This window comes from Lytechinus pictus, chromosome 3 (assembly GCF_037042905.1).
Source record: "Lytechinus pictus isolate F3 Inbred chromosome 3, Lp3.0, whole genome shotgun sequence".
NCBI classification, from domain to species: domain Eukaryota; kingdom Metazoa; phylum Echinodermata; class Echinoidea; order Temnopleuroida; family Toxopneustidae; genus Lytechinus; species Lytechinus pictus.
Window position 1 is genome coordinate 17,891,769 of NC_087247.1, and position 25,638 is coordinate 17,917,406.

The window sequence follows — 25,638 nt, forward strand, 5'->3', positions numbered from 1 at the left end:
TGAGATATACTCCCATATGATATCTAACAAACTACTTAATTTCCTGTTTTCTTGACAGTACGTATTCGGCTCAAGGGCTATGTATACGGGGGTATATCATAGAATCATAACCGTGTGCATCATACTATACCGTCTTTATGTTAAAGATCAATCACGACTTTTTCGATTGCTATGTTGTAATGGTCTTGCTGTGATATAAACTACTGAATTGCAGTTAATAATCAATATGTGGGAGAGTGAAGCGAGCGAGCGAATTTTCAGAAGTCGGAAGACAGAATTGTGTCCAAAAACGTCTTTCAAATGATTACGTGTAATTAAAAATTTGGGCTTTGGACACTAGTAACTGTGTACATAATATTACCATCCATCTCTATTTGTGCTAACATTTAAAAGCCTATCATGTATTTTCTATGGCTATTTTAATGTTTTTTGTTATCTATAAACCACTGAAGTTAATCCTAATGTGAGTGAGCGAGCGATCGAGGCGAGTGAGCGATTTTTCAGTACTTGGAAAACAGAATGATGTCCAAGAATGTCTTTCAAGGGGTATCTAATTATGGGAGAAATGCGGCGAGCGAGGATAGTGTGAGCGAGCTTTGAAAAATAAATTGCTTTAATCGTTGAAAAGCAATCGTTTATTGTTAAAGACATTGGAAACCAAATTTCTTTGTATGCGTACATTGAATCTTGAAATAATATGCATATACAGACGATAATAATGGTAAGTTATATCAATAACAAAAACTTTAGACGAAGGTAAAAAGAAAGTTGTTATAATTTCTTCATTGTCTACTTATTCCTCCTTAATAATAGTAACGGTATATTTACCCAGGGTAGCTACTTCAGTTCCGAAAACTGTTCTCCCAGCGCCCTGCATGTACCCCGGCTAAGCTATAGGGCTTTCTATTCAGGTGCACACAGCTTTTTTGAGGAATTACCGTACCAATTTACCTCACCTGGGTCGAGTGCAGCACACTGTGGATGAATTCCTTGCTGAAGGAAACTACGCCATGACTGGGATTTGAACCCACGACCCTCTGTTTCAAAGTCCGGAGACTAATCCACTGGGCCACGACACTTCTTCTTCTTCTTCTTTAATTCTTCTTCTTCTTCAAGCTTCTGCTTCTTCAAGCTTCTTTCTTCTTCTTCTTCAAGCTTCTTCTTCTTAATTCTCCTTCTTCTCCTTCTTCTTCTTCTTCTACTTCAACTTGTGTTAATTTTAGGGCTTCTTCATTCAACCTTAATCATTCTCATTTCCTCTTAATTCATTTTTCGCTTGTTCTCAAGGGTGGAAATCGATCTCTCCCCAAAGGTGGGGGGGGGGGGGGACAGGGACCGGAAAATTTGACAAGCAAAAAAAAAGTTATCACCCCAAATATAAGGTCATTTTGATACATGTTTTATTTCGATTTCGAATGATGTATTTCTTTCCATCATAAAAGGCCAAAAATAGTAGGTGGGACATTTGATATTGTGCCCCCCCTACTATTTTGAGTAGGGGGGACGCGTCCCACCTGTCCCTCCTGGGATTTCCGCCCCATGCTTGTTCTTATTTTTTATTCCTTCCCCACCCCCATTCATTTCACATTTAAATTTAAAATAATGGATAGGCCTAATATAAGGCCTAGAGCGGACAATTAGCAATGCAATATTAAATTTCTACAGTGTTCAGGTTCAAAAATGAAAAAAGAAAAACACAAATAACATAAATTATGAATAAACTGTACGTATGATGGCCTAATGGGAATAGCCGAACAAATGATTATCCGGCCAAATTTAGACTGTAGACCGGCCAAGTGGTATGTAGACGAAATGAATGTTAGACTATCTGGAAATTAGACGAAGTGGAAATTAGACCAAGTGGAAATTAGCGAAAATTGAAATTAGACCAACTGCAATATGAATAATAGACCAAGTGAGGATTAGACAAACTGGTATTAAACCAACTATAGTATTAGACTAACCGACAATAACTAGTATAAAACCAAATGCAATTATTATACCAAGTGACAATAAAATACATTAGCCAAAATGGTAATTAGACCAAATGAAAATTAGACCAAGTGACGATTGGCCCGGCCAACTGGGCATTAGACCGAATGGCTATTTTAGGCCAAGTTAGTGGTCAGACCAGTTGCTTTAGACCAAGTGGTCATTAAACTAATTTTCCATTAGACCACGTGGTCATTAGACCAAATGAGTATTGGACGATTAAGTGGGTCTAGCCCGAATGTTGTTAGCCCATCTGAAGATTAGGCCAAGTGATGTAAGACCAACTGTCAGTATAAAACCGAAAAACTGCTAAGATTGCAAAATGTTGAAGCCCTCTACGTTGCTGGATGGAGATTACTGAAAACTCGCTCAGCCAATGTGTCAGCTTACCATTACCAAGCTAAGCTGAGCGCGCGCGCTAGGTCGCGTGAATCAAATACTAATACTAATAGAAAGGCATAATTAATCAGAGACAGAGGAAGATGGAAGACCCCGAGACAAATGGATCTAATGAAGAGCCAGAGCAAGTACAGTTCCTGTACAAGGCAATGTGTAAGTTTGAAAACCTAAAATAGTGTGTTATCTGGCCTTGGCGGCATTATGGAAAGTCATCATGGAGTCCTGGGCCTGGGGGCCGTTTCATAAAGCTGTTCGTATCGTAAGTTAAGACTAAGACTAAGAGCGACTTTAACTTTAAGAACGACTGGTGATCCCTTCTTACGCGCTAAACCATCGCCAATGAATATACCATTTACCACAAGAAAGGATCACCAGTCCCCGGGCAGTAGAGGCGCACGGCCAATATGGGAGACTCTCTCCAATAGGGGAGACAATCTCCCACATTGGAGACTTGCTTTGCAAAAGGACAAAAGAAACAACGGCAAAATCGTGATATAGGCCCCGCTCGAGAAAAACTTGTAATCGATCATACCTCAATATCTAGGTTGCTAACTTCAGCTCACTATATATACTCGTGATATAGGCCCCGCTACTGTGTTGAATGGCTTAGAATGTCCGTTCGCGGGGCCTGTTTCAAGAGTATAATATTATAATCGTTATATAGGCCCCGCACTACGGCACTTCAGGCACTCCAACACAGTAGCGGGGCCTGTATCACGAGTATATTATTAAGCTTGCATCCTAAATAGTCGCGAAACTGGCCCCGTCCAATGCGCCTTTTCCAGCATTCGCACGTGTGTGGGGCTCGGATGACGGCTATTAGTATACTCGTTATCGAGGCCCCTTGCAATGTTATATCATGGAAAATAACGTGGTCCTGGGGCTTGTTTCCCCGGCCGGTGAGAATTATCATGGGCGGCGCTGGAGGGGGGGGGGGAGGGCCTCCAATTTATTTTCCAAAATACCAAATAAACAAGGAGAGAGAATAATAAAAATGTGTATGTATTTATTTCAATCTATTTTAATTGATAAATTAATCATTTAATTGATTTGTTTTCAGTTTTATTTCTTTTGTGATATAGAGAATAAGAGGTATCATTCGTTTTTGTCTCACCTGCATAGCAGAGTGGGACTATAGGCGCCGCTTTTCCGACGGCGGCGACGGCGGCGTCAACACCAAATCTTAACCTGAGGTTAAGTTTTTGAAATGACAGCATAACTCAGAAAGTATATGGACCTAGTTCATGAAACTTGGCCATAAGGTTAATCAAGTATTACTGAACATCCTGCCTGAGTTTCATGTCACATGACCAAGGTCAAAGGTCATTTAGGGTCAATGAACTTAGACCATGTTGGGGGAATCAACATCAAAATCTTAACCTAAGGTTAAGTTTTTGAAATGTCATCATAACTTAGAAAATATATGGACCTAGTTCATGAAACTTATACATAAGGTTAATCAAGTATCACTGAACATCCTGCATGAGTTTCACGTCACATGACCAAGGTCAAAGGTCATTTAGGGTCAATGAGCTTTGGCCAATTGGGGGTATCTGTTGAATTACCATCATAACTTTGAAAGTTTATGGATCTGATTCATGAAACTTGGACATAATAGTAATCAAGTATTACTGAACATCCTGTGCAAGTTTCAGGTCACATGATCAAGGTCAAAGGTCATTTAGGGTCAATGAACTTTGGCCAAATTGGGGTATTTGTTGAATTACAGCCATAAATTTGAAAGTGTGTTGGTCTAGTTCATAAAACTTGGACATAATAGTAATCAAGTATCACTGAACATCCTGTGCGAGTTTCAGGTCACATGATCAAGGTCAAAGGTCATGTAAGGTCAAAGAACTTTGGCCACGTTGGGGGTATTTGTTGAATTGCCATCATATCTCTATAAGTGTATTGGTCTAGTTCATAAAACGTGGAAATAAGAGTAACCAAGTATCACTGAACATCTTGTGCGAGTTATAGTAGTTTTCAAAATCAGCACTGCTGCTATATTGAATCGCGTGATGCAGGTGAGACGGCCAGAGGCATTCCACTTGTTAATTATTTCTATGTGTGGAAATCAATCATTTCAATCTATTTTAATTGATTAATTAATGTATTTATATTGATTAATTTAATGTATTTATATTGATTAATTTAATGTATTTATATTGATTAATTTAATGTATTTATATTGATTAATTTAATGTATTTATATTCATACATTAATCATTTAATTTATTTGTTTTCAGTTTTTTTGTCTTTTGTGATGTAGAGAGTCAGAGGTATCATTCGTTTTTGTCTCACCTGCATAGCAGAGTGAGACTATAGGCGCCGCTTTTCCGACGGCGGCGGCGACGGCGGCGGCGACGGCGGCGGCGGCGGCGGCGTCAACACCAAATCTTAACCTGAGGTTAAGTTTTTGAAATGACAGCATAACTTAGAAAGTATATGGACCTAGTTCATGAAACTTGGCCATAAGGTTAATCAAGTATTACTGAACATCCTGCCTGAGTTTCATGTCACATGACCAAGGTCAAAGGTCATTTAGGGTCAATGAACTTAGACCATGTTGGGGGAATCAACATCAAAATCTTAACCTAAGGTTAAATTTTTGAAATGTCATCATAACTTAGAAAATATATGGACCTAGTTCATGAAACTTATACATAAGGTTAATCAAGTATCACTGAACATCCTGCATGAGTTTCACATCACATGACCAAGGTCAAAGGTCATTTAGGGTCAATGAACTTTGGCCGAATTGGGGGTATCTGTTGAATTACCATCATAACTTTGAAAGTTTATGGATCTGATTCATGAAACTTGGACATAATAGTAATCAAGTATTACTGAACATCCTGTGCAAGTTTCAGGTCACATGATCAAGGTCAAAGGTCATTTAGGGTCAATGAACTTTGGCCAAATTGGGGTATTTGTTGAATTACAGCCATAAATTTGAAAGTGTGTTGGTCTCGTTCATAAAACTTGGACATAATAGTAATCAAGTATCACTGAACATCCTGTGCGAGTTTCAGGTCACATGATCAAGTTCAAAGGTCATGTAAGGTCAAAGAACTTTGGCCACGTTGGGGGTATTTGTTGAATTGCCATCATATCTCTATAAGTGTATTGGTCTAGTTCATAAAACGTGGAAATAAGAGTAACCAAGTATCACTGAACATCTTGTGCGAGTTATAGTAGTTTTCAAAATCAGCACTGCTGCTATATTGAATCGCGTGATGCAGGTGAGACGGCCAGAGGCATTCCACTTGTTAATTCTTTCTATGTGTGGAAGTTCATTTATTTATTTATTTATTTATTTATCAATCTATTTTAATTGATTGATTAATGCATTTATATTTATTCATTAATCATTTAATTTATTTGTATTAATATTTTTCCTTTTGTGATATAGAGAGCCAGAGGTATCATTCGTTTTTAATTCTTTTTATGTGTGGAAGTTCATTTATTTCAGTCTATTTTAAATAATTGATTAATCAATGTATTTATATTGATTAATTAATGTTTTCATATTTATTCATTAATCATTTAATTTATTTGTTTTCAGTTTTTTTGTCTTTTGTGATGTAGAGAGTCAGAGGTATCATTCGTTTTTAATTATTTTTATGTGTGGAAGTTCATTTATTTATTTATCAATCTATATTAATTGATTAATTAATATATTTATATTTATTCATTAATCATTTAATTTATTTGTATTTTTTTTTGTGATATAGAGAGTCAGAGGTATCATTCGTTTTTGTCTCACCTGCATAGCAGAGTGAGACTATAGGCGCCGCTTTTCCGACGGCGGCGGCGACGGCGGCGGCGGCGTCAACACCAAATCTTAACCTGAGGTTAAGTTTTTGAAATGACAGCATAACTTAGAAAGTATATGGACCTAGTTCATGAAACTTGGCCATAAGGTTAATCAAGTATTACTGAACATCCTGCCTGAGTTTCATGTCACATGACCAAGGTCAAAGGTCATTTAGGGTCAATGAACTTAGACCATGTTGGGGGAATCAACATCAAAATCTTAACCTAAGGTTAAGTTTTTGAAATGTCATCATAACTTAGAAAATATATGGACCTAGTTCATGAAACTTATACATAAGGTTAATCAAGTATCACTGAACATCCTGCATGAGTTTCACATCACATGACCAAGGTCAAAGGTCATTTAGGGTCAATGAACTTTGGCCGAATTGGGGGTATCTGTTGAATTACCATCATAACTTTGAAAGTTTATGGATCTGATTCATGAAACTTGGACATAATAGTAATCAAGTATTACTGAACATCCTGTGCAAGTTTCAGGTCACATGATCAAGGTCAAAGGTCATTTAGGGTCAATGAACTTTGGCCAAATTGGGGTATTTGTTGAATTACAGCCATAAATTTGAAAGTGTGTTGGTCTAGTTCATAAAACTTGGACATAATAGTAATCAAGTATCACTGAACATCCTGTGCGAGTTTCAGGTCACATGATCAAGGTCAAAGGTCATGTAAGGTCAAAGAACTTTGGCCACGTTGGGGGTATTTGTTGAATTGCCATCATATCTCTATAAGTGTATTGGTCTAGTTCATAAAAAGTGGAAATAAGAGTAACCAAGTATCACTGAACATCTTGTGCGAGTTATAGTAGTTTTCAAAATCAGCACTGCTGCTATATTGAATCGCGTGATGCAGGTGAGACGGCCAGAGGCATTCCACTTGTTAATTCTTTTTATGTGTGGAAGTTCATTTATTTATTTATTATCTATATATCTATTTATTATATATATATATTTTTTGTTATCTGAGACGCGTGCGTAGGCCTAGGTCTTATGTTGATACAGGCTCGTACATTTCATTTATTTTTATTCATTCTGTAAGTTCTTGTGGATATACAAAATGGTGACGGCAATCATTATAAAGCTCAGAATATCTACTCTTTCACCTGGTATCCTCAGAAGATTCCTCGATCATTCAGGCACGAATGACTTTAACAATTTGAAGAAAGTATAGATATACAATCTAAATTTAAAAATAATCGTTTACCTTTTTTAATTAGTCGTAGTTGAAGGGTGTTATAACCTTATTTTTTGTTACATAAAAGGAATATATATTTTATTTAAAGGTCAAGTTCACCCCAGAAAATGTTGATTTGAATAAATAGAGAAAAATCAAACTCGCATAACGCTGGCAATTTCATCAAAATCGGATGTAAAATAAGAAAGTTGTGAAATTTTAAAGTTTCACTTATTTTTCACAAAACAGTGATATGCACAACTCATTTGCTTGCAAATGATACAGTTGATGATGTCCCTCGCTATTTCTTTTGTTTTTTTATTGTTTGAATTATACAATATTTCAATTTTCACAGATTTTACAATAAGGGCCAACGTGACTGAACCATATATTCCACATGTTCAGGGAGGATTTAATCATTGTTTCACTTGACAATGAGAAAATTGGAAAATATATTTCATATAATAAAATACTAAAGAAATAGTGATTGGGTGGCGTCATCAGTTTCCTCATTTGCATACCGACCTGGATGTGCATATATAACTATTATTTTGAATTAAACTAAACTTCGAAATGTTATAACTTTCTTATTTTGCATCCGATTTTTATGAAATTTTCAGCGTTATGATCGTTCGATTTTCCTCTTTTTATTCAAATCAAATTTTTTGGGGTGGACTTGTCCTTTAAATTAATTTTTTTATTCATGTATTTGTTTGTATTAAACTTTTTGTTTTATTTGATATTAGACCAACAATTATCGTTAATTTATCTTTTTTGTGTATGGATTTGATCTCTCTCTCTACACCGTATATTATTATATATATAACAAACAATATTTTGTTACCTTATAATACCACTGAAACCAATACGTGAAACGTTTATATATATATATATATATATATATATAGAGAGAGAGAGAGAGAGAGAGAGAGAGAGAGAGAGAGAGGGCCTAATACATTACTATTTCAAGTTCTCCTTCGTATTGCTTCACTTATCATTTCCTGGTTTATTCATTTATTCGTTCATGTTTGTGCTGTTTTGGCAAAAAAATGTTGTCTATTAATTGACACGATAGGCCTACCCCGAGAGGGGGCAGTATACCCTGACGTGAAGTTGATGATAATTAAAGCAGAAACTAGAAAAAATATTCTTAAAGGTTTGCTGAAAATATATTTTTTTAATTGCCACGCATTTTGGTTAAGAAGTTCGCTATTCTCTAATCAAATATTTCCATTCTCACACTTTAATTAGTGTTTATTATATTAAATTGTATTCTACTCATTAATATAATGAATGACTTGCTAAGATCAATTGTAATGTCACTTTCACCTGCCCAGTAACCTGCACAATCAAGGTACTAATGGATAATTTGTTTTTCTGTTCCAATCATGAAGAAGCGAAAACGAAAATCAGCCCCTTAGTTTGGGGTTTTTGGAAACCCCCATAACGAAATCACAACGAGAATAACGTGTTATGATTTGGTTTTTGTATATCAAAAAACAGAAAAATTAAATTAAAATTTTTTTTGCCGCTTTATCTGATTTCTTATTCTAAATTTGTGTATTTATATATATAAAAAAAAAGAATATCAGAACATGCCACGATTCGTGACCTCACTGTCAACTAAGTATATGTATGATGCAACTGCATGAAAAACAGCGCCTATTAGAAACAGTTAGCGGTCTCGTTTAGTTCGGCCATATAGTCATGGTAGGCCTATCTTGTTGGTAAATATTAAAGTAAAATGTACTTAAACTTCCATATCACAACGCCCCCCCCCAAAAAAAAAAAAACTTACCTTTTCCTCTTTTAGTGGCCGACCAGGGATTTCATGAATGGCAATGTGTCCAACCGGCCTGTACGGCTGTACCCCCGCCCCTTTAAAAATACTGAACCCGTACATGTGTGTATATTTTTTTCTGACGCATTCAACCAGACAGACCTATGCGCCACCAACTGTCTTCTCAAATTTGCGCTCCCCCCCCCCCCCCCCGCTACGAAATCTCGGATCTGGGGGACACATTAAACTCCTAAAATAAAATAACACAGATAAGGAAATAGTAGAATAATCCGTGCATGAAAATAAATTATAAGAACACATTGAGACACTTTTCCAAAATTATTAAATCTTTTAATAAAATCGGGGGCGAGGGTGTATGAATTAGTAAATAAATGAATACCATATAGGCGAAGAAAAAAATGCAATATTTGGATGGCGAATTAATGAAATGACGATCGATCAATAAATGTTTTTTTTAAAATAATTTGTTGATGCGATATGCCGTTATTTCAGGCCTACTACCATGTATACCAGCAAACAATCGAAATCCATCATTTTTAAAACCATGCCATCAAATACAGTTACAAACAATCTTCAAGTGGATTGATTAAAATGAAAGCAGGATGAGAAAATAATTTAAGTTGATATGTTAATTAGATGAAGAAATACTGGGATATCAATGAACGGTATTAGTAAGCTTTTAAAAAAATAAAAGATTAATAAATTGATATTTAGGTAAAAGAGAAAACGTACTTAACGTACTTAGATAATATAGATAATGATAGGCCTATCCCCAGTTGTGGGGGCCGGGAGGGGGATAAGTCTCAGTAAAATATAGATTAAATTAATTATAGCGTAGATATCCCTCAAGCAATAATAAAATTGACCAAAAGAAAATTAATACATTTTCCCCGAATGAATATGCCTATTCGTTTTCTTTTCTGAACTTAAAAGGATGAAAAGCGGGGGGGGGGGGGGATTTATGAAAGGAATTAAAAAAATACAAATTGATAATACGCAGGAAGCCGGATGAATGATTCAATATTGAATAAGAGAAGAAAGCAGATTTGAAAAAAATGTATATTGACTTCTTACATCCAGGTGATTATAAATAGATTATGATACATGAATGAATAAATGGATTCATTCGCAGCAGTACGTCAAGTGAAAGATTGGGGGAAATTATACAAGAACTATATAATTTAATTATTAATGACACCTCCCTCCCCGCAAAAAATAATTCAAATGAAATGCTGAATAAAACGAGGTTATCAAATAACTAGCAAATACAAATTACGATGGATAATGGAACAAAAATAACTATATATAGGCCCAACGTTACATCGAAAACACTCCCCAAAAATTAGCAAATGAATGAATCATTCACGGATTTATCAAAAGTTATTCAGAGAGCAGATCTTTAAAAGCAAAATATTAGCAACACGAGGGCGGCGTCAGGTTGTGAGGGGCCTGGTTGATATTTCTCTGAAAACTGGAAGGATAACATCATGCCCATGTAAAACAAGTCACTCATATGGATCCTACTCCATTGTCATGCAGAGTTTTTATACTCACTTCTTTATTATTCCCCTTGTTTTTTTTAAAATAAATTGGAGCCCCCTGGGCCCCTACAGCGCCGCGCATGATATCACTCACCGGGGAATCAAGACCCACGACCACGCTATTTTCCATGATATAACAAGTGTAAGGGGCCTCGATAACGAGTATACTATAATAGCCGTCATCTGAGCCCCACACACGGCGAATGCTGGGACAAGCGCATTGGACATTACAAAAAAACTGAAAACAAATAAATTAAATGATTAATGATTAATGAATAAATATAAATACATTAATTAATCAATGTAAATACATTAATTAATCAATTAAAATAGATTGAAATAAGTGAACTTCCACACATAAAAATAATTAAAAACGAATGATACCTCTTACTCTCTATCTCACAAAAGAAAAAAAACCTGAAAACAAATAAATTAAATGATTAATTAATCAATTAAAATAGATTGAAATAAGTGAACTTCCACACATAAAAATAATTAAAAACGAATGATACCTCTTACTCTCTATCTCACAAAAGAAAAAAAATCTGAAAACAAATAAATTAAATGATTAATTAATCAATTAAAATAGATTGAAATAAGTGAACTTCCACACATAAAAATAATTAAAAACGAATGATACCTCTTACTCTCTATCTCACAAAAGAAAAAAAACCTGAAAACAAATAAATTAAATGATTAATTAATCAATTAAAATAGATTGAAATAAGTGAACTTCCACACATAAAAATAATTAAAAACGAATGATACCTCTTACTCTCTATCTCACAAAAGAAAAAAAACCTGAAAACAAATAAATTAAATGATTAATTAATAAATTAAAATAGATTGAAATAAGTGAACTTCCACAAATAAAAATAATTAAAAACGAATGATGCCTCTTACTCTCTATCTCACAAAAGAAAAAAAACCTGAAAACAAATAAATTAAATGATTAATTAATCAATTAAAATAGATTGAAATAAGTGAACTTCCACACATAAAAATAATTAAAAACGAATGATACCTCTTACTCTCTATCTCACAAAAGAAAAAAAATCTGAAAACAAATAAATTAAATGATTAATTAATCAATTAAAATAGATTGAAATAAGTGAACTTCCACACATAAAAATAATTAAGAACGAATGATACCTCTTACTCTCTATCTCACAAAAGAAAAAAAAACCTGAAAACAAATAAATTAAATGATTAATTAATCAATTAAAATAGATTGAAATAAGTGAACTTCCACACATAAAAATAATTAAAAACGAATGATACCTCTTACTCTCTATCTCACAAAAGAAAAAAAACCTGAAAACAAATAAATTAAATGGTTAATTAATCAATTAAAATAGATTGAAATAAGTGAACTTCCACACATAAAAATAATTAAAAACGAATGATACCTCTTACTCTCTATCTCACAAAAGAAAAAAAAACTGAAAACAAATAAATTAAATGATTAATTAATCAATTAAAATAGATTGAAATAAGTGAACTTCCACACATAAAAATAATTGAAAACGAATGATACCTCTTACTCTATCTCACAAAAGAAAAAAAACCTGAAAACAAATAAATTAAATGATTAATTAATCAATTAAAATAGATTGAAATAAGTGAACTTCCACACATACGAATAATTAAAAACGAATGATACCTCTTACTCTCTATCTCACAAAAGAAAAAAAACCTGAAAACAAATAAATTAAATGATTAATTAATCAATTAAAATAGATTGAAATAAGAGAACTTCCACACATAAAAATTATTAAAAACGAATGATACCTCTTACTCTCTATCTCACAAAAGAAAAACAAACTGAAAACAAATAAATTAAATGAATAAATACTTTAATTAATCAATATAAATAGATTGATAAATAAATAAATAAATAAGTTAATAACTGTATCAATATATTAGTAAATCGACAAAGAAATTTCTGAAGAAGTAAATACATACACATTTTATTATTCTCTCTCCTTGTTTATTTGGAAAATAAATTGGAGGCCCCCCCCCCCCCCCCCCCCACTCCAGCGCCGCCCATGACAATTCTCACCGGCCGGGGAAACAAGCCCCAGGACCACGTTATTTTCCATGATATAACAGTGTAAGGGGCCTCGATAACGAGTATACTAATAGCCGTCATCCGAGCCCCACGCACGTGCGAATGCTGAGAAGAGCGCATTGGACGGGGCCAGTTTCGCGATTATCTTAGGATGCAAGCTTAATAATATACTCGTGATATAGGCCCCACTACTGTGTTGGAGTGCCTGAAGTGCCGTAGTGCGGGGCCTATATAACGATTATAGTATTATACTCGTGAAACAGGCCCCGCGAACGGACATTCTGAGCCATTCAACACAGCAGCGGGGCCTATATCACGAGTATATATAGTGAGCTGAAGTTAGCAACCTAGATATTGAGGTATGATCGATTACAAGTTTTTCTCGAGCGGGGCCTATATCACGAGTATGCCGAAACAACACCAACAAAAGCATGATTTTTTCCACCCAAAATTTTGTCTCACTGAGGTCAGAAGCCCATTTGTTTTGTGTGTGGTTGACAACAAAAATCCTTATCAAAACAAAACTAAAGTAGACGGTGAATATTTAAAGTAGACGTGAAAAGGGGTAATTTTTCATGAGGAATCTGCTTATCACATTTTTATTTGCCGCCAAGGTAATCCTTTTGCAGCAAATGTAAACAAAGGAAATTGGACTCCAAAACTGGAGACTGTCTCTGAAATTGGATACCCAAATTCTTTACAAAAGTCTCTGATATTGGAGATAATCTCCCACATTGGAGACAGTCTCCAATATTGGCCGTGCGCCTCTACTGCCGGGGGGGGGGGGCACTCGTATACTAATACTATAACCTCGCAATACGTGTGAGTGCACTCGACCAAAAAAGTGGTAGGGGTGTGCCACGGGCGAGACAAAAAACGGGGGCCTTGGAGCGGGCTTATTGTAAAAAGGAGGGTCCTCAGAACGGGCTTCGGAACTACAAATGTTTGTGAAAACGGGGGTCCTTGGAACGGGTCGCCTGCGTGTGCATCCCAATGGAACGAGCATACGTGCATGCAGCTAGCACGGCGCACAGGCGCCGGCTGCGCCAGCGCAGAGACGATGGTCGGACAGCGCTCTCCGGACGCTTTTCACCAAAATTGCGGCTCATCGTAGCGGATCAATGCGACCGGAACGGCGTAGCGGAAAATATGCGAAGCTTTGGAGCGGGTATCTTTCTTCTTTTTCTCGATAAGAAGAAAATGCTATGCCTTGGATCGGCTTTCTTTGTTCTTTTTCTCAATAAGACAAAAATGCTATGCCTTGGAACGGAAATTTGAGTGTAAAAATGGGGGTCCCCTCCGCGGCACATACCCACTATGCATTATATACTGAGTGCCCCCCCCCCCCCCGCGATCATTTAGCATGTTGACGTCATACAACTGATTTGAAAGAGTAAAAATATTTCGCCAATGCGACAAGAATCGGCCGTAAACTTAGTGTATCGCGGGTGGTCGGTTTCAAAAGACAGGTGCAAATGAGCAAATGGAAAATCGTCGCATTCGTTGTTCGTCGATATATACGCGGATTGAATCGGAGTCGCCGAGCGAAACATTGGAATCTGATCTGCTCAATTTTCTGCACAAATGAGACAAAAACTGGGTAAAATTGATGAATATTTTTGCAGATACGATGCTTAGAAGATTAGGTGGTCGATAAGGGGTAGTTCCAACCAAGTTCATGCAGGCTTAGACCAAAAAAAGCTTCGGTCTCTGTTATGTTGGTTGTTCAGCTGAACTCCGTTGGCTTCACTCACCAAATACACAGAGACCGAAGACGAAGTTCTAGCGCGATCTGTACAGGGGACTCAATGACAATGGCCATATGTTTATGTGTATTAAGTTCGGATAAAACAGGGCAGTGAAGTTGCGCGACAGCCGAGGTAAGTCACTGTTTTTGTTCCTTTTAACTTGATTTTCCCTGTTTTTTGGCAATTAGTGCCAAGAGGGAATATTAATTTGCATTTCGGTCGCGTTAATTTTCAAAAATTTGATTCATTAAAGACAAAATTGAAGAGCCCCGACGGGGGGATTTTGCATTGTAAGTCCCCTAATGGTGGCTGCACGGTAGCGAGCCGTCTGTGTACGAGGAGAAATTAAAAAAATAAAAAAATGTTAAAAAACTCCTCGAAACAGACCGCTGCCAGCTGTCTAGTGCAGGCTCCACTCCACTTTACTACCGCTACACTACACTCGCGCTCCGAGCTCCACGGTGACCCAACGTTCTCGCTACCACGCGTCACGGTTGGCGGGCGCCGACAACCCTGAAAATTTTCAGGGCAAATCTGCCAATCGTGAACTTCCCCGACAACTGTAAAACAGGCCTAGATCTACACAAAAAACTGAATAATATTATAAAAAAAACAATCTGCTTTTCAGATCCTAAAATAACCTTGTCGATTATTTCGTCCACGATTTCTTCCCGGGATTTCTTTGACTCGCTACTATATGCTGTATACGATACGACCTCGACTCGAGGCCCAATTTAACTCTCTCTCTTATTTAGGAAGCGCGAAGATGTTTACCTCGCATTTGCGTATCACATTGCTCACATTATTTACGTCTTTAAAATGGTAGTAAATACGCTAAAAAATAAAGTGAGGAGAGAGGGGTACCGTGGGTTACTGGGTTGGGCGATGTAATTTAGATGTTACGAATTTCAGTTGATATTGTTCCTTATTTTGTCAAAAGTAAAGTGTGTCAAAAATAGTATAAAATTTGATCAAAATTTAGTTTCATCTCGGGCCCTAGCCTTATATAGCGAATGCATTTCTGATGACACTGCCGTAGAGCGAATTGAGAAAATTAAAAGATCACGTTAATAATGACAAAGCCACAGGAATGGATTGATTATAATGTCCAACTCATTTACTTACAGCAAAATGATTTATTCACATTTATATTCCGATTGTCTCCAATGTGGGAGATTATCTCCAATATCAGAGACTTTTGTAAAGAATTTGTGTATCCAATTTCAGAGACAGTCTCCAGTTTTGGAGACCAATTTCCTTTGTTTACATTTGCTGCAAAAGGATTACCTTGGCGGCAAATAAAAATGTGATAAGGAGATTCCTCATGAAAAATAACCCCTTTTCACCTTCTTCTTTAAAAATTCACCGTCTACTTTTGTTTTGATAAGGATTTTTGTTGTCAATCACACACAAAACAAATGGGCTTCTGACCTCAGTGAGACATTTTTGGTGGAAAAAATCATGCTTTTGTTGGTGTTGTTTCTTTTGTCCTTTTGCAAAGCAAGTCTCCAATGTGGGAGATTGTCTCCCCTATTGGAGAGAGTCTCCCATATTGGCCGTGCGCCTCTACTGACGGTGTGTCTACCAACCAAGTTCTGTGTCACTGCACTCGCGCTCGCCACGGCCACATACAGAATACAAATCGCACATGGGCCATGGCATATGTTTTGTGTAGTGTCACTCAAAATCCTAGACAGCTGGAAGCCGGCTGTTTCAAGGATTTTTTTAACATTTTAATTTTTTTAATTTCTCGTACACAGACGGCTTGCTATCGTGCAGCCACCATTAGGGGGTTAACAATGCAAAATCCCCCGACGGGGCTCATCGATTTTTGTCTTTATTTCATAAAAATATATAAAAAGAACTGTGCCAAAATAAAGATTGTTAATTATGTTTTGGCCTCAAATGCACCAAAATTGCGGCTCATCGTAGCGGATCAATGCGACCGGAACGGCGTAGCGGAAAATATGCGAAGCTTTGGAGCGGGTATCTTTCTTCTTTTTTCTCGATAAGAAGAAAATGCTATGCTTTGGATCGGCTTTCTTTGTTCTTTTTCTCAATAAGACAAAAATGCTATGCCTTGGAACGGAAATTTGAGTGTAAAAATGGGGGTCCCCTCCGCGGCACATACCCACTATGCATTATATACTGAGTGCCGCATCCCGAGCGCTGGTTTTGGCCGCACCGGTTTTGCGTGGGTTTTGCTGCAAGTGGCATTCGCTCCTCGAAAATGGGGTTTAATGGACATGCGCACATAGTGGCATGCGATCTTGTGCCTTTTTTCAGACAGTCGAAGATGTGCACTTTCTGTACAATATGGATACTCGGCTGTCAAGTATGGATATCGGAGCTTGAAAGTTCATCAAATTTTTGGATGCATAAATGATTGAAATTTTGTGATAAGTAGAAATAAGTTACAAATAAGGATATTTAGTCTTTCTTTAACCATTGATCTTCAAAATAAAACCAAAATGAACCGATTTTTTAAAAACGCAGGCCCGATATAAGAGCCGCAAGCTACCCTTGATTTTTTTGTCAAAATACTGATTTTGGGGGATAAGAATACTGAAAATGCAAAATACAACTTGGCAGCTCTGGATTGGTACAAGTTTTTGTGTCACTTTTGTTTCTCTTGTTTTGGGTGTTTGTTTGGAGCTTTGATGTCTGTTTTTGTTGTTGTTTAGAGATTTGATATCTGCTTTTCCTGGTTGTTTTTTGTTTTGTTTTGAAAGAAATAGACCACTCTTTTCCTTTTCTTTTTGCTTCAACTAATACTTTGGTGCCTTTCAAGTCTATCCATGGGGAGATTGCTAAGTTTGGATTGTTAAGTTCTTTTCCACAAAATCTTGCTATTTTTTTTGTTTGTTTCATAATAATATGGAAGTATATGTAAAAAATTGTGTACATTTATGTGCAGTGATTTCACTCTAGAATCTGAATTTATTTATTTTTCTTTAAAAAGAGAGCTCAAACAGGGCTTTTGTTATACAATGTATGTATACAAATCTAAGAAATACATTGAAAACTGATAGAATATATTAAAGCTTAATTTTTATCCGTCTTGATACTTGTAAAAAATTGCATACAATGCTACATACATATTTTACACTCAGCTGCTCATCCCTCCGAAAAATTGTAATCAAATGTCCATTGTCTCTAAAATCATATTTTATCATATTAGTGTTTTCTTCTGTAAATAATTATTCATTAGCTGTTTTCAAAGGCAGCTCTGCTGCTTTATCAAATTGTGTAATGCAGGCGAGACTGCCAGAGGCGTTCCACTTGTTTTTTTTAACTTTCATGTATTTTGTCCTGAAAATTTAATATTCTGGGCAATGTAATGTGTGATCCTGAACAAGATGCGTATGTAACTAGATGATTACTGCGAACGCCAAGCACGAGCAGAAATTTTTAAAAACCGTTCTAGCATGATCAAGAAGGGATTTGTTAAGGACTGCTTACAGTTACCCACGAAGACGGTATATATTTCAATAATGGGAGCCCGAAGCGCGAGCAAATTATTTTTGACATTCCGACCTAAAAAATTGTCTTTCTTTTTGTATTCATAAATGGGATAGGTATGTAACTTAACAATTGATGTGAGCGCGCGAGAGGAAGGAAATTGAGATTTTAGACCTAAAAGCGGGACACTCTATTCATATTTTGTAAATCATGAATAGGATATAGTTAATTGGGTATCATTAATAATGCAATCGTGAAGCGTGAGCAGACAAATATTGATATTCTGATCTGAAACTGGATAATTTAAGTACATTTTAAATAAAGAACATGCAGGCTATCGCGCATGTTTTAGATTTAGACCTAGAATCTGGGCATTCTGAATACATTTGTTTAATGGAACTTTATGGAATACACGAAGACAATAGGAACTTGGCAAATCAAACAATGGGACCACGCAGCGTGAGTTTAAAATGTTGATATGTAGACCATAAAACAGGCATGTTACAGAGCACTTAAATTTGTAAATGAAAAAAAATAATGAAAGCTCGATGTCCGAGCTAAAATATGTTGTGTATATTGATTTCAAAACTTTCTCCATATCAGCCTATTGAGCAAGATATGAATCTCATCGAACAGGCAACTCTTTGAATTGATAATGAATTTGATTTACATGTAGGCATATAGTTTGCTGTCCAGAAGAGTACATTATTGTGATTACCTTTCTTATGGTTATACATTGCACAGACCAAAGAGACCCACAAAAGAGAAGAGTCAAACCAGTCGATCATCATCTCCTGCAGTTAGACTTTGGTCTGAGTGACAGTGACAGCGATAGCGACTTTGAAGTGAAAGGAGATCATGAAAGTGGTAAATATGTGTTCATTACATGTAATACAAGTAAACTTTGACTACTAAAGTAAAATCTAAGGGACCACCACAATCTTTAAACAGAAACTTAACTTAGATGAGGTATATAACACATTTTTGCATGATCTGATTTATAAATTGCTTTGACTTTAATATGAAACTTTCAAGTACTTTCAGTAATATCCAGGGGGAAAAATATTTTTTTATTGGATCCCATGGAATTATTTCCATGTTGCAAAGGATTTTTTTTTACAGTTGGGGTGAAATGGCCTGATCTCATGGCAATTTCACAATATCCAATTATTAGTATGCAGTATCACGCAAATGTTTTATGTATATTCCAATAGCAAAAGTTCCCTCCTCCCCCACAATCACAACAAATATTTTTACAATAACAACAAAGAGTTTTACAATAACAACAAAGATTTTCAAAACATGTGTTTGACTTGTAGATTCTGGAGGATCTCACGGGGATGGAGGTGTTGGTAGTAGTGATGATGATAATGATGATGGTGATGAGGATGAGAGTGATGAAGGGAGTGGAAGCAGCCTGGACAGAGTATCATCAGACAGTGAGACTGAGGCAAAGCTTACGGTTGATCAAATGATTGCAAAGGCTAAGAGATTTAAAGGCCACTCTCAGTCGGTAAGCCATATTTGTTTTAAAAAAAATGATATACAATCTTGTCTAAGATGACGTCCTTTTGGATCACCGATTCTGTATGTGACTTGGGAGGATATCAACAACTATAAGCTAAAATGTTTTGAATAATCTGTTATAAAATATTGATTTCATATGACTGTCATGGGTGGATTGTAACATATGACCTATCTCACGACACAAAACCTTCTCTCCTTAACATTGTGTTTTCTCTTATTCCATGTCATGAATGATTCTGCTTTAGAAATAATATTTTGCAGTGCAACGCAACTTAAGAGAGCACTTGGACTTGCTGCTCCACGAATTTGGTGAAAATTTATATTACCTGAGGAGGATTGTGAAAAGATTGGTGGCACACAATACTTTACCTCACACATACATGATAAAGTTGATTTCCCCAAATCAGAAGATTCCATGTCATGGATGACTAAATGCTCCCTAATTTTACAGTGTATAAAGCCGTAGGTTGTCTGATATTTTTGTTTATAATTTCATTTTTCATGTATTCAGCCAAACTCATCTGGTGACAAATTGAAAATAGTAATTTGCTGTGTGTGTCTCGGAGAGAACAGGTAAGAGAGCACTTGGACTTGCTGCTCCATTTCATCTTTTATCATTGACAAAAATAGCTGGTGGTGTATCACAAACAGTTGACAGTATTTTAAGAAAATTGTTTTCTGTTTATGAAGGTTATCAATAAATAGAGATTTTACTGCATTTTCTGAAATTACTATTTCCTAGCATTTATGAATAATTTTGAAATAACTTGTTCATTATTCAGATGGGAGGTGCAGGAATTACACTACATTGAGACCTGTTCTAATGACCGCCAGTAAAGAATGACCACCTATTTACAAAGACCATTATTTTGTGTCTTCCCTGAATAATCCCCCCATATTACAAGAACCTTTCCAAAACAAATCGTGTCTCCAGTTGGTTCTCTTTTTACACAGGTTTCACTCTCCCGTGTGATTAAAAAAACCTGACACCTCACGAATCCCAAATTTTAGGGTAAAACATGTCATGAACACATTTTTATATCTGGTTGGAAAGAGTATCTTCTCCCAAATAATTTGATATCATATTTATGTTGCATGCCTTTATGCTTGGATAATCAGTAGGTATTCTTTGCAGTGATGTAAATTTTGACTTGCGCCAAAGTAAGGCATGACAGCAATGAATGAATCCGGACGCCAATGAGGTCAAAATCCTACATGAGTTAGTGAACATATTTGTGAATCCGTTTTCAATGAAATTAACTTGAGAATCGATACTTAAATGTGTTTGTTAAACAATTATAATGTAAATAACTGAAAAGGTGTTTTGAAATGGATTCATTATTGCAGCCATGTCTTAATTTGGCGCAAACCAAAATTTACATCACTGCAAAGAATAACTCCTGGTCATCCAAATATGGTATCAAATTATTAGGGAGAACATACTCTTTCAGGTCTTATAAAAATGATTATGTATTCATGACATATTTTTCCTAAAATTGGGAATTTGTGAGGTGCCAAGGTTTTTTTTACTCACTCGGTATAATGTAATCTTATGAGGGTCAAGATGATTATCTCATATGATTATCTTCTAGGTCTTTCAGCAGAGTTTTTGCTGCTTCCCTACATCATTAATGCTCCTTGTACATGTCAAGGAGCATAAACAATTTTTACGAGGCAAGGGGGGGGGTGTTATTATACTAAAAGATTAATCAGTAGTAATACTTGTATGAAATACATTGAAGAGAAGGCAATTCACTTGTTTTAATACATCAAAGTTGTCTGTGTAAAAGTTTATACTTTTTAGTCAATGGTCTCTTATGGACATATCTAAATTATTTGTATATTTTTTTCTTCCCTTATTTCAGTGAAGACACAGATGAGATTGTAGAATGTGACATGTGTGGAGTCCCAGTCCATGAAGGTTTGTTTAATTTTTTACAACCCTATTTGCAAAACCGATTGCATATTAAGTATCAGATAAAATGTGACAAAGCACAGCAAAAATTTTGAAGAGTGTTAAGTAATACATTATGATTAAAATCAGGATACTTCAGCTAATTGATGCACATTATATGCTTCATTTCTCAATTTTTTTTCCAAAATTGTTCGAACATGCTTATGACATTGCGATGTCACAACTCATACCTTTGATGGCATATTTATTTTGTTATTACATGAATGAGCCTTTAACATGTTCCTATTTTTTCGACTAGGTTGTTATGGTGAGAGCCAAAGTGACGCAGATTCGACATCCAGCAATCAGACTTCTAGCTCCACAGAGCCGTGGTTCTGTGATCCATGTAAAGCTGGAGTCCTTAATCCGGTGAGTTTGAAGCTTTTGCAATGAAGGTCATGATCTTGAGTGTTAAGCTCTTTGCACACCTTACGACTGGTCCACGAACTGATTTTGATACAAATCGCATTTTCTTATTTTCTGAAAAAGTGAATAAAAATTATTTTCCTTTTGAGGTTCAAATAAACTAAGAAAATACTAATATAACAATTTTTTCAATGAAGCATGTCTTTACAGATGTGTATTCTTTGGTGTATTTTCTCCTTCATTCTATCTCTCATTAGAATATTGTAGGAAGATATTTATCAAGTTCATTATACCCTGTACAAAATAACTCGTCTTCTTATATATGCCCTAGCGTTAGTTGTTTAATCAGTTGGTTCAAAGTTTTTGAAAATGAAATTACTTCTTCCAATGAAACTACCATTTTTATTTTATTTTCCCATTTTTTTAATTGTCAATGCTAGACCTGTGAGTTATGTCCTAATCTTGGAGGTGCATTCAAGGAAACAGATGCTGGGAGGTGAGTTGCTCCATTTAATTTGCCCCTTTTGTGTCACATGTACAGCTTATTTTTTTGACCAAACAAATTGTGAAAAATAGATTTTATCACACTTAAAATTGATCTTAGATGTTTAAGAATCACATATTGGTATCATCTAATGACAGTTCAATATATTTAGAAGCTCATTCTAAAAGATGTTACACTTCATTATCTCTGCCCCCAGTAGCTTTGTACCCTTGACTCTTTCTATGACAGTGTGTCAGGACAATGACACGGATGGATTGGCTGTGCGCAATACATCTGTGCTTTGAAACCAGAAATGATTTGATATGAATATGCAAAATAGTTTAACATCTATAATACACTTGGGGCAGGGAATTGATTATATTTTAATTGCTGAACAGTGATAGGGTTTATTGGCCAAACCTTGTTCCCACTAATCACTATTGTGTGATCTCTTATGAATGCAACTATTGAACTTTTGTAGCTGATGGCGAAAAATTGGGACTGTTCAAAAGTTTTTTATGATCCGATACAATCTGAATCTGATATAGTCAATGCAATTACTCAACGATTGTGACACGATTTGTGACAGTGGGAATTATGTATTTGAGCAAAAGTACTCTCCCCCACTGAACTCTGCTCTAAACGAATAGCCTACAGTATCGGATTACTTTACTACATCAGTCAATGAGATCAAGGGAATGAGTGAAATTAAGCATCTATTATGTGAAGTCAAATTTACACTTCTTTCCCACTCAGTAAAAAAAGGAAATGAATTTTTTTGATTTGTTATTATGATTTCACCCACCATATAGTGATTACCGGAGCCTTAAATATTTCAGGTTGTCTGTTCATCCTATTTTCGTTTTTTTTATGATTAAAGAACTGATTGACAGATCAACTTAAAAAATTTGCCAAGTATGCATAGTTGTAACGAAGATGTGAATAGTTTTTAGGGTAACAATGTCAAAGATCATGATTATACTAATACATATAGATAAATGCAAATCGAACTTGGCTCATGAATTCATGGGAACTGACAATTGGATGAGATTCTGAAAACTTTTTTTTTAATTTAAAGGTAAATTGTGACATTGGTTTAATTCAATTTTTTTAAATATATTTCGCGCTTTGCTTTCCGCAATATTGATATACAAGTTCTGATTCCTAACAATGCCTGGATTGGCCAGAATGTACTGTTTTGTTTTTCCAAAAAAATAAAATAGATGAGAAGTCCCGAATTGTCTGCTTTATTTGGAAGTATGGTTAAATCGAAGGAAGGAAATATGAAGAGCGCCACCTTGAGACCAAATGATTCGATAACTTCCGATCAGTGCAAGACAACACCGCCCAGATTCGTGCCGTGTGCACAACATTTACTTTGAAACGTACGATCGACCTTGATCACATTGTCAACAATACGGGGAAAGTCCCGCTTTGCTGCACGTTGACCGCGCAGACTGAAATCAGGGTTGTTCTGTTCCTATATTTCCTTCGATTTCGTAGAAAGCGTGTGTAAATACGGAAGATGCCTTGGACGTGCAGGCCCCTGTAATGCACACTTTCAAAGAATCAGATACCGCGGACATGTCAAATCCTTGGTCAAACGTGCTTCGTGCAGTGACCATCACGACAATGACGTTATGCATGTTCAGCCCGGCTACCCCCACTTCTTTCAAATTGCGGTGATTTGGGTTTGTGTATGTGTGTGTATATGAGAGATTTTTTCCTTTCTCTCATATATTTCGTTTCTCTCTTTATTACTTCCTCAGTGTATGGAAGGCTAGGCAAGCAGGACGGGAGGCGTGTAAGGATGCTTGTGAAAGGGAAAGAAAATGGCTATTCGTATTTCTTTCTTCCTTCCTTCCTTTCTTTTTTTTTCTTTCTTTCTTATTTTCTTTCTTTCTTTCTTCCTGTTTAGTTACATTTTATTATACACAACTTTTCCTTTTCTAATTCCGTTCACTAAACTGTTATCACGTTTTTTGATTTGCTCATTATGATTCATATCACGTGTTGTATGATGTCTTTATTTATGATACTCTTGAAAAAAAGAAGGAAAAATAATAACTGTGCGTCCTATATAGACTACCTCTATCAGTAAATTACAGCCTCCACCTACAATACCGCGTGCTCTGTTTTTTGTAATATATATAGCCTACTATTCCGTTTCTTTTATTTTGAGGCCAGCTATAATAAAGGTTACGAGTCAATCAATGACATGTCAAGCTGCCTACGTGCTTGGGTCGAAGAACATCACGAATATTGTTATATTTTGGGGATTTCATTTCATCTTTCGTTCCAATGGGGTGTATGGCTTTACGATTTAAAAAATCTGCTCGCGGGCGAGCATAAATGTAATTTTTTGAAAGTATATTCATGATTATTATTATACCTCACCCTTTTTCTTTTTTCTGTCTTTATTTTCTCCCCGGGGGGGGGGGGGGGGGCACTCGACCAAAAAAAGTGGTAGGGGTGTGCCGCTGGCGAGACTAAAAACGGGGTCTTGGAGCGGGCTTATTGTAAAGAGGAGGGCCCTCGGAACGGGCTTTTGGAACTACAAATGTTTGTGAAAATGGGGGTCCTTGGAACGGATCGCCAGCGTGTGAGTGCGAATCATTGGCGGCGGAAGCAAAAAAAATTAGGGGAGGTCCACCTGAAATTTTGGGATGGACACAGGTAAAATTTGACAAGCCCCCTCCCCCTCCCAAAAAAAAGGTTATCAACCTAAATTTTAGGAAAGTGGATCACCCAAATTGTTTGACAAGGAAAATGAAAAAAAGGTCATCAGCCTACATTTTAGGGGGGGACCACAAACATTTCAGGGGGGTCCACGTGAATTTAGGGGGGGACGCACGAAACAAAATTGACAAGCAAAAAAAAAAAAGGTTATCAACAAAAAATTTGGGGGGAACCGTCCCCCCCCCCCCACCTCAAGTCCCCCCTGTCCTCCCCCCCCCCCCCCCCGCTTTTATGGTGCGTATGTATCCCTATGGAACGGGCATGCGTGCATGATGCAGCGAGTCCGGCGGGCGCCGAGTGCGCTCGCGTAGAGGTGGTCGGACAGCGCTCTGCGGCCGCTTTTTACCAAAATTGCAGCTTATTGTAGCAGATCAATGCGACCGGAACGGCGTAACGAAAAATATGCGAAGTTTTCGAGCGGATTTCTTTCTTCTTTTTTTCTCGATAAGAAGAAAAATGCTATGCTTTGGAGCGGCTTTCTTTGTTCTTTTCTCAATAACACAAAAATGCTATGCCTTGGAACGGAAATTTGAGTGTCAAA

At 36.3% G+C, this 25,638-nt stretch overlaps 1 protein-coding gene across 1 annotated transcript; it reads left to right on the forward strand.

The window, feature by feature from the left end:
• The first annotated feature begins 2,380 nt into the window (after window positions 1–2,380).
• Window positions 2,381–25,230, forward strand: LOC129256493 (PHD finger protein 14-like). Its single transcript, XM_054894681.2, has 7 exons — window positions 2,381–2,544; window positions 18,772–18,894; window positions 19,347–19,540; window positions 20,066–20,127; window positions 21,420–21,475; window positions 21,768–21,877; window positions 22,315–25,230. Exons 1-7 carry the CDS (start codon window positions 2,475–2,477, stop codon window positions 22,372–22,374), a joined length of 675 nt encoding a protein of 224 aa, XP_054750656.2. The 5' UTR covers window positions 2,381–2,474; the 3' UTR covers window positions 22,375–25,230.
• Window positions 25,231–25,638: the final 408 nt, after the last annotated feature.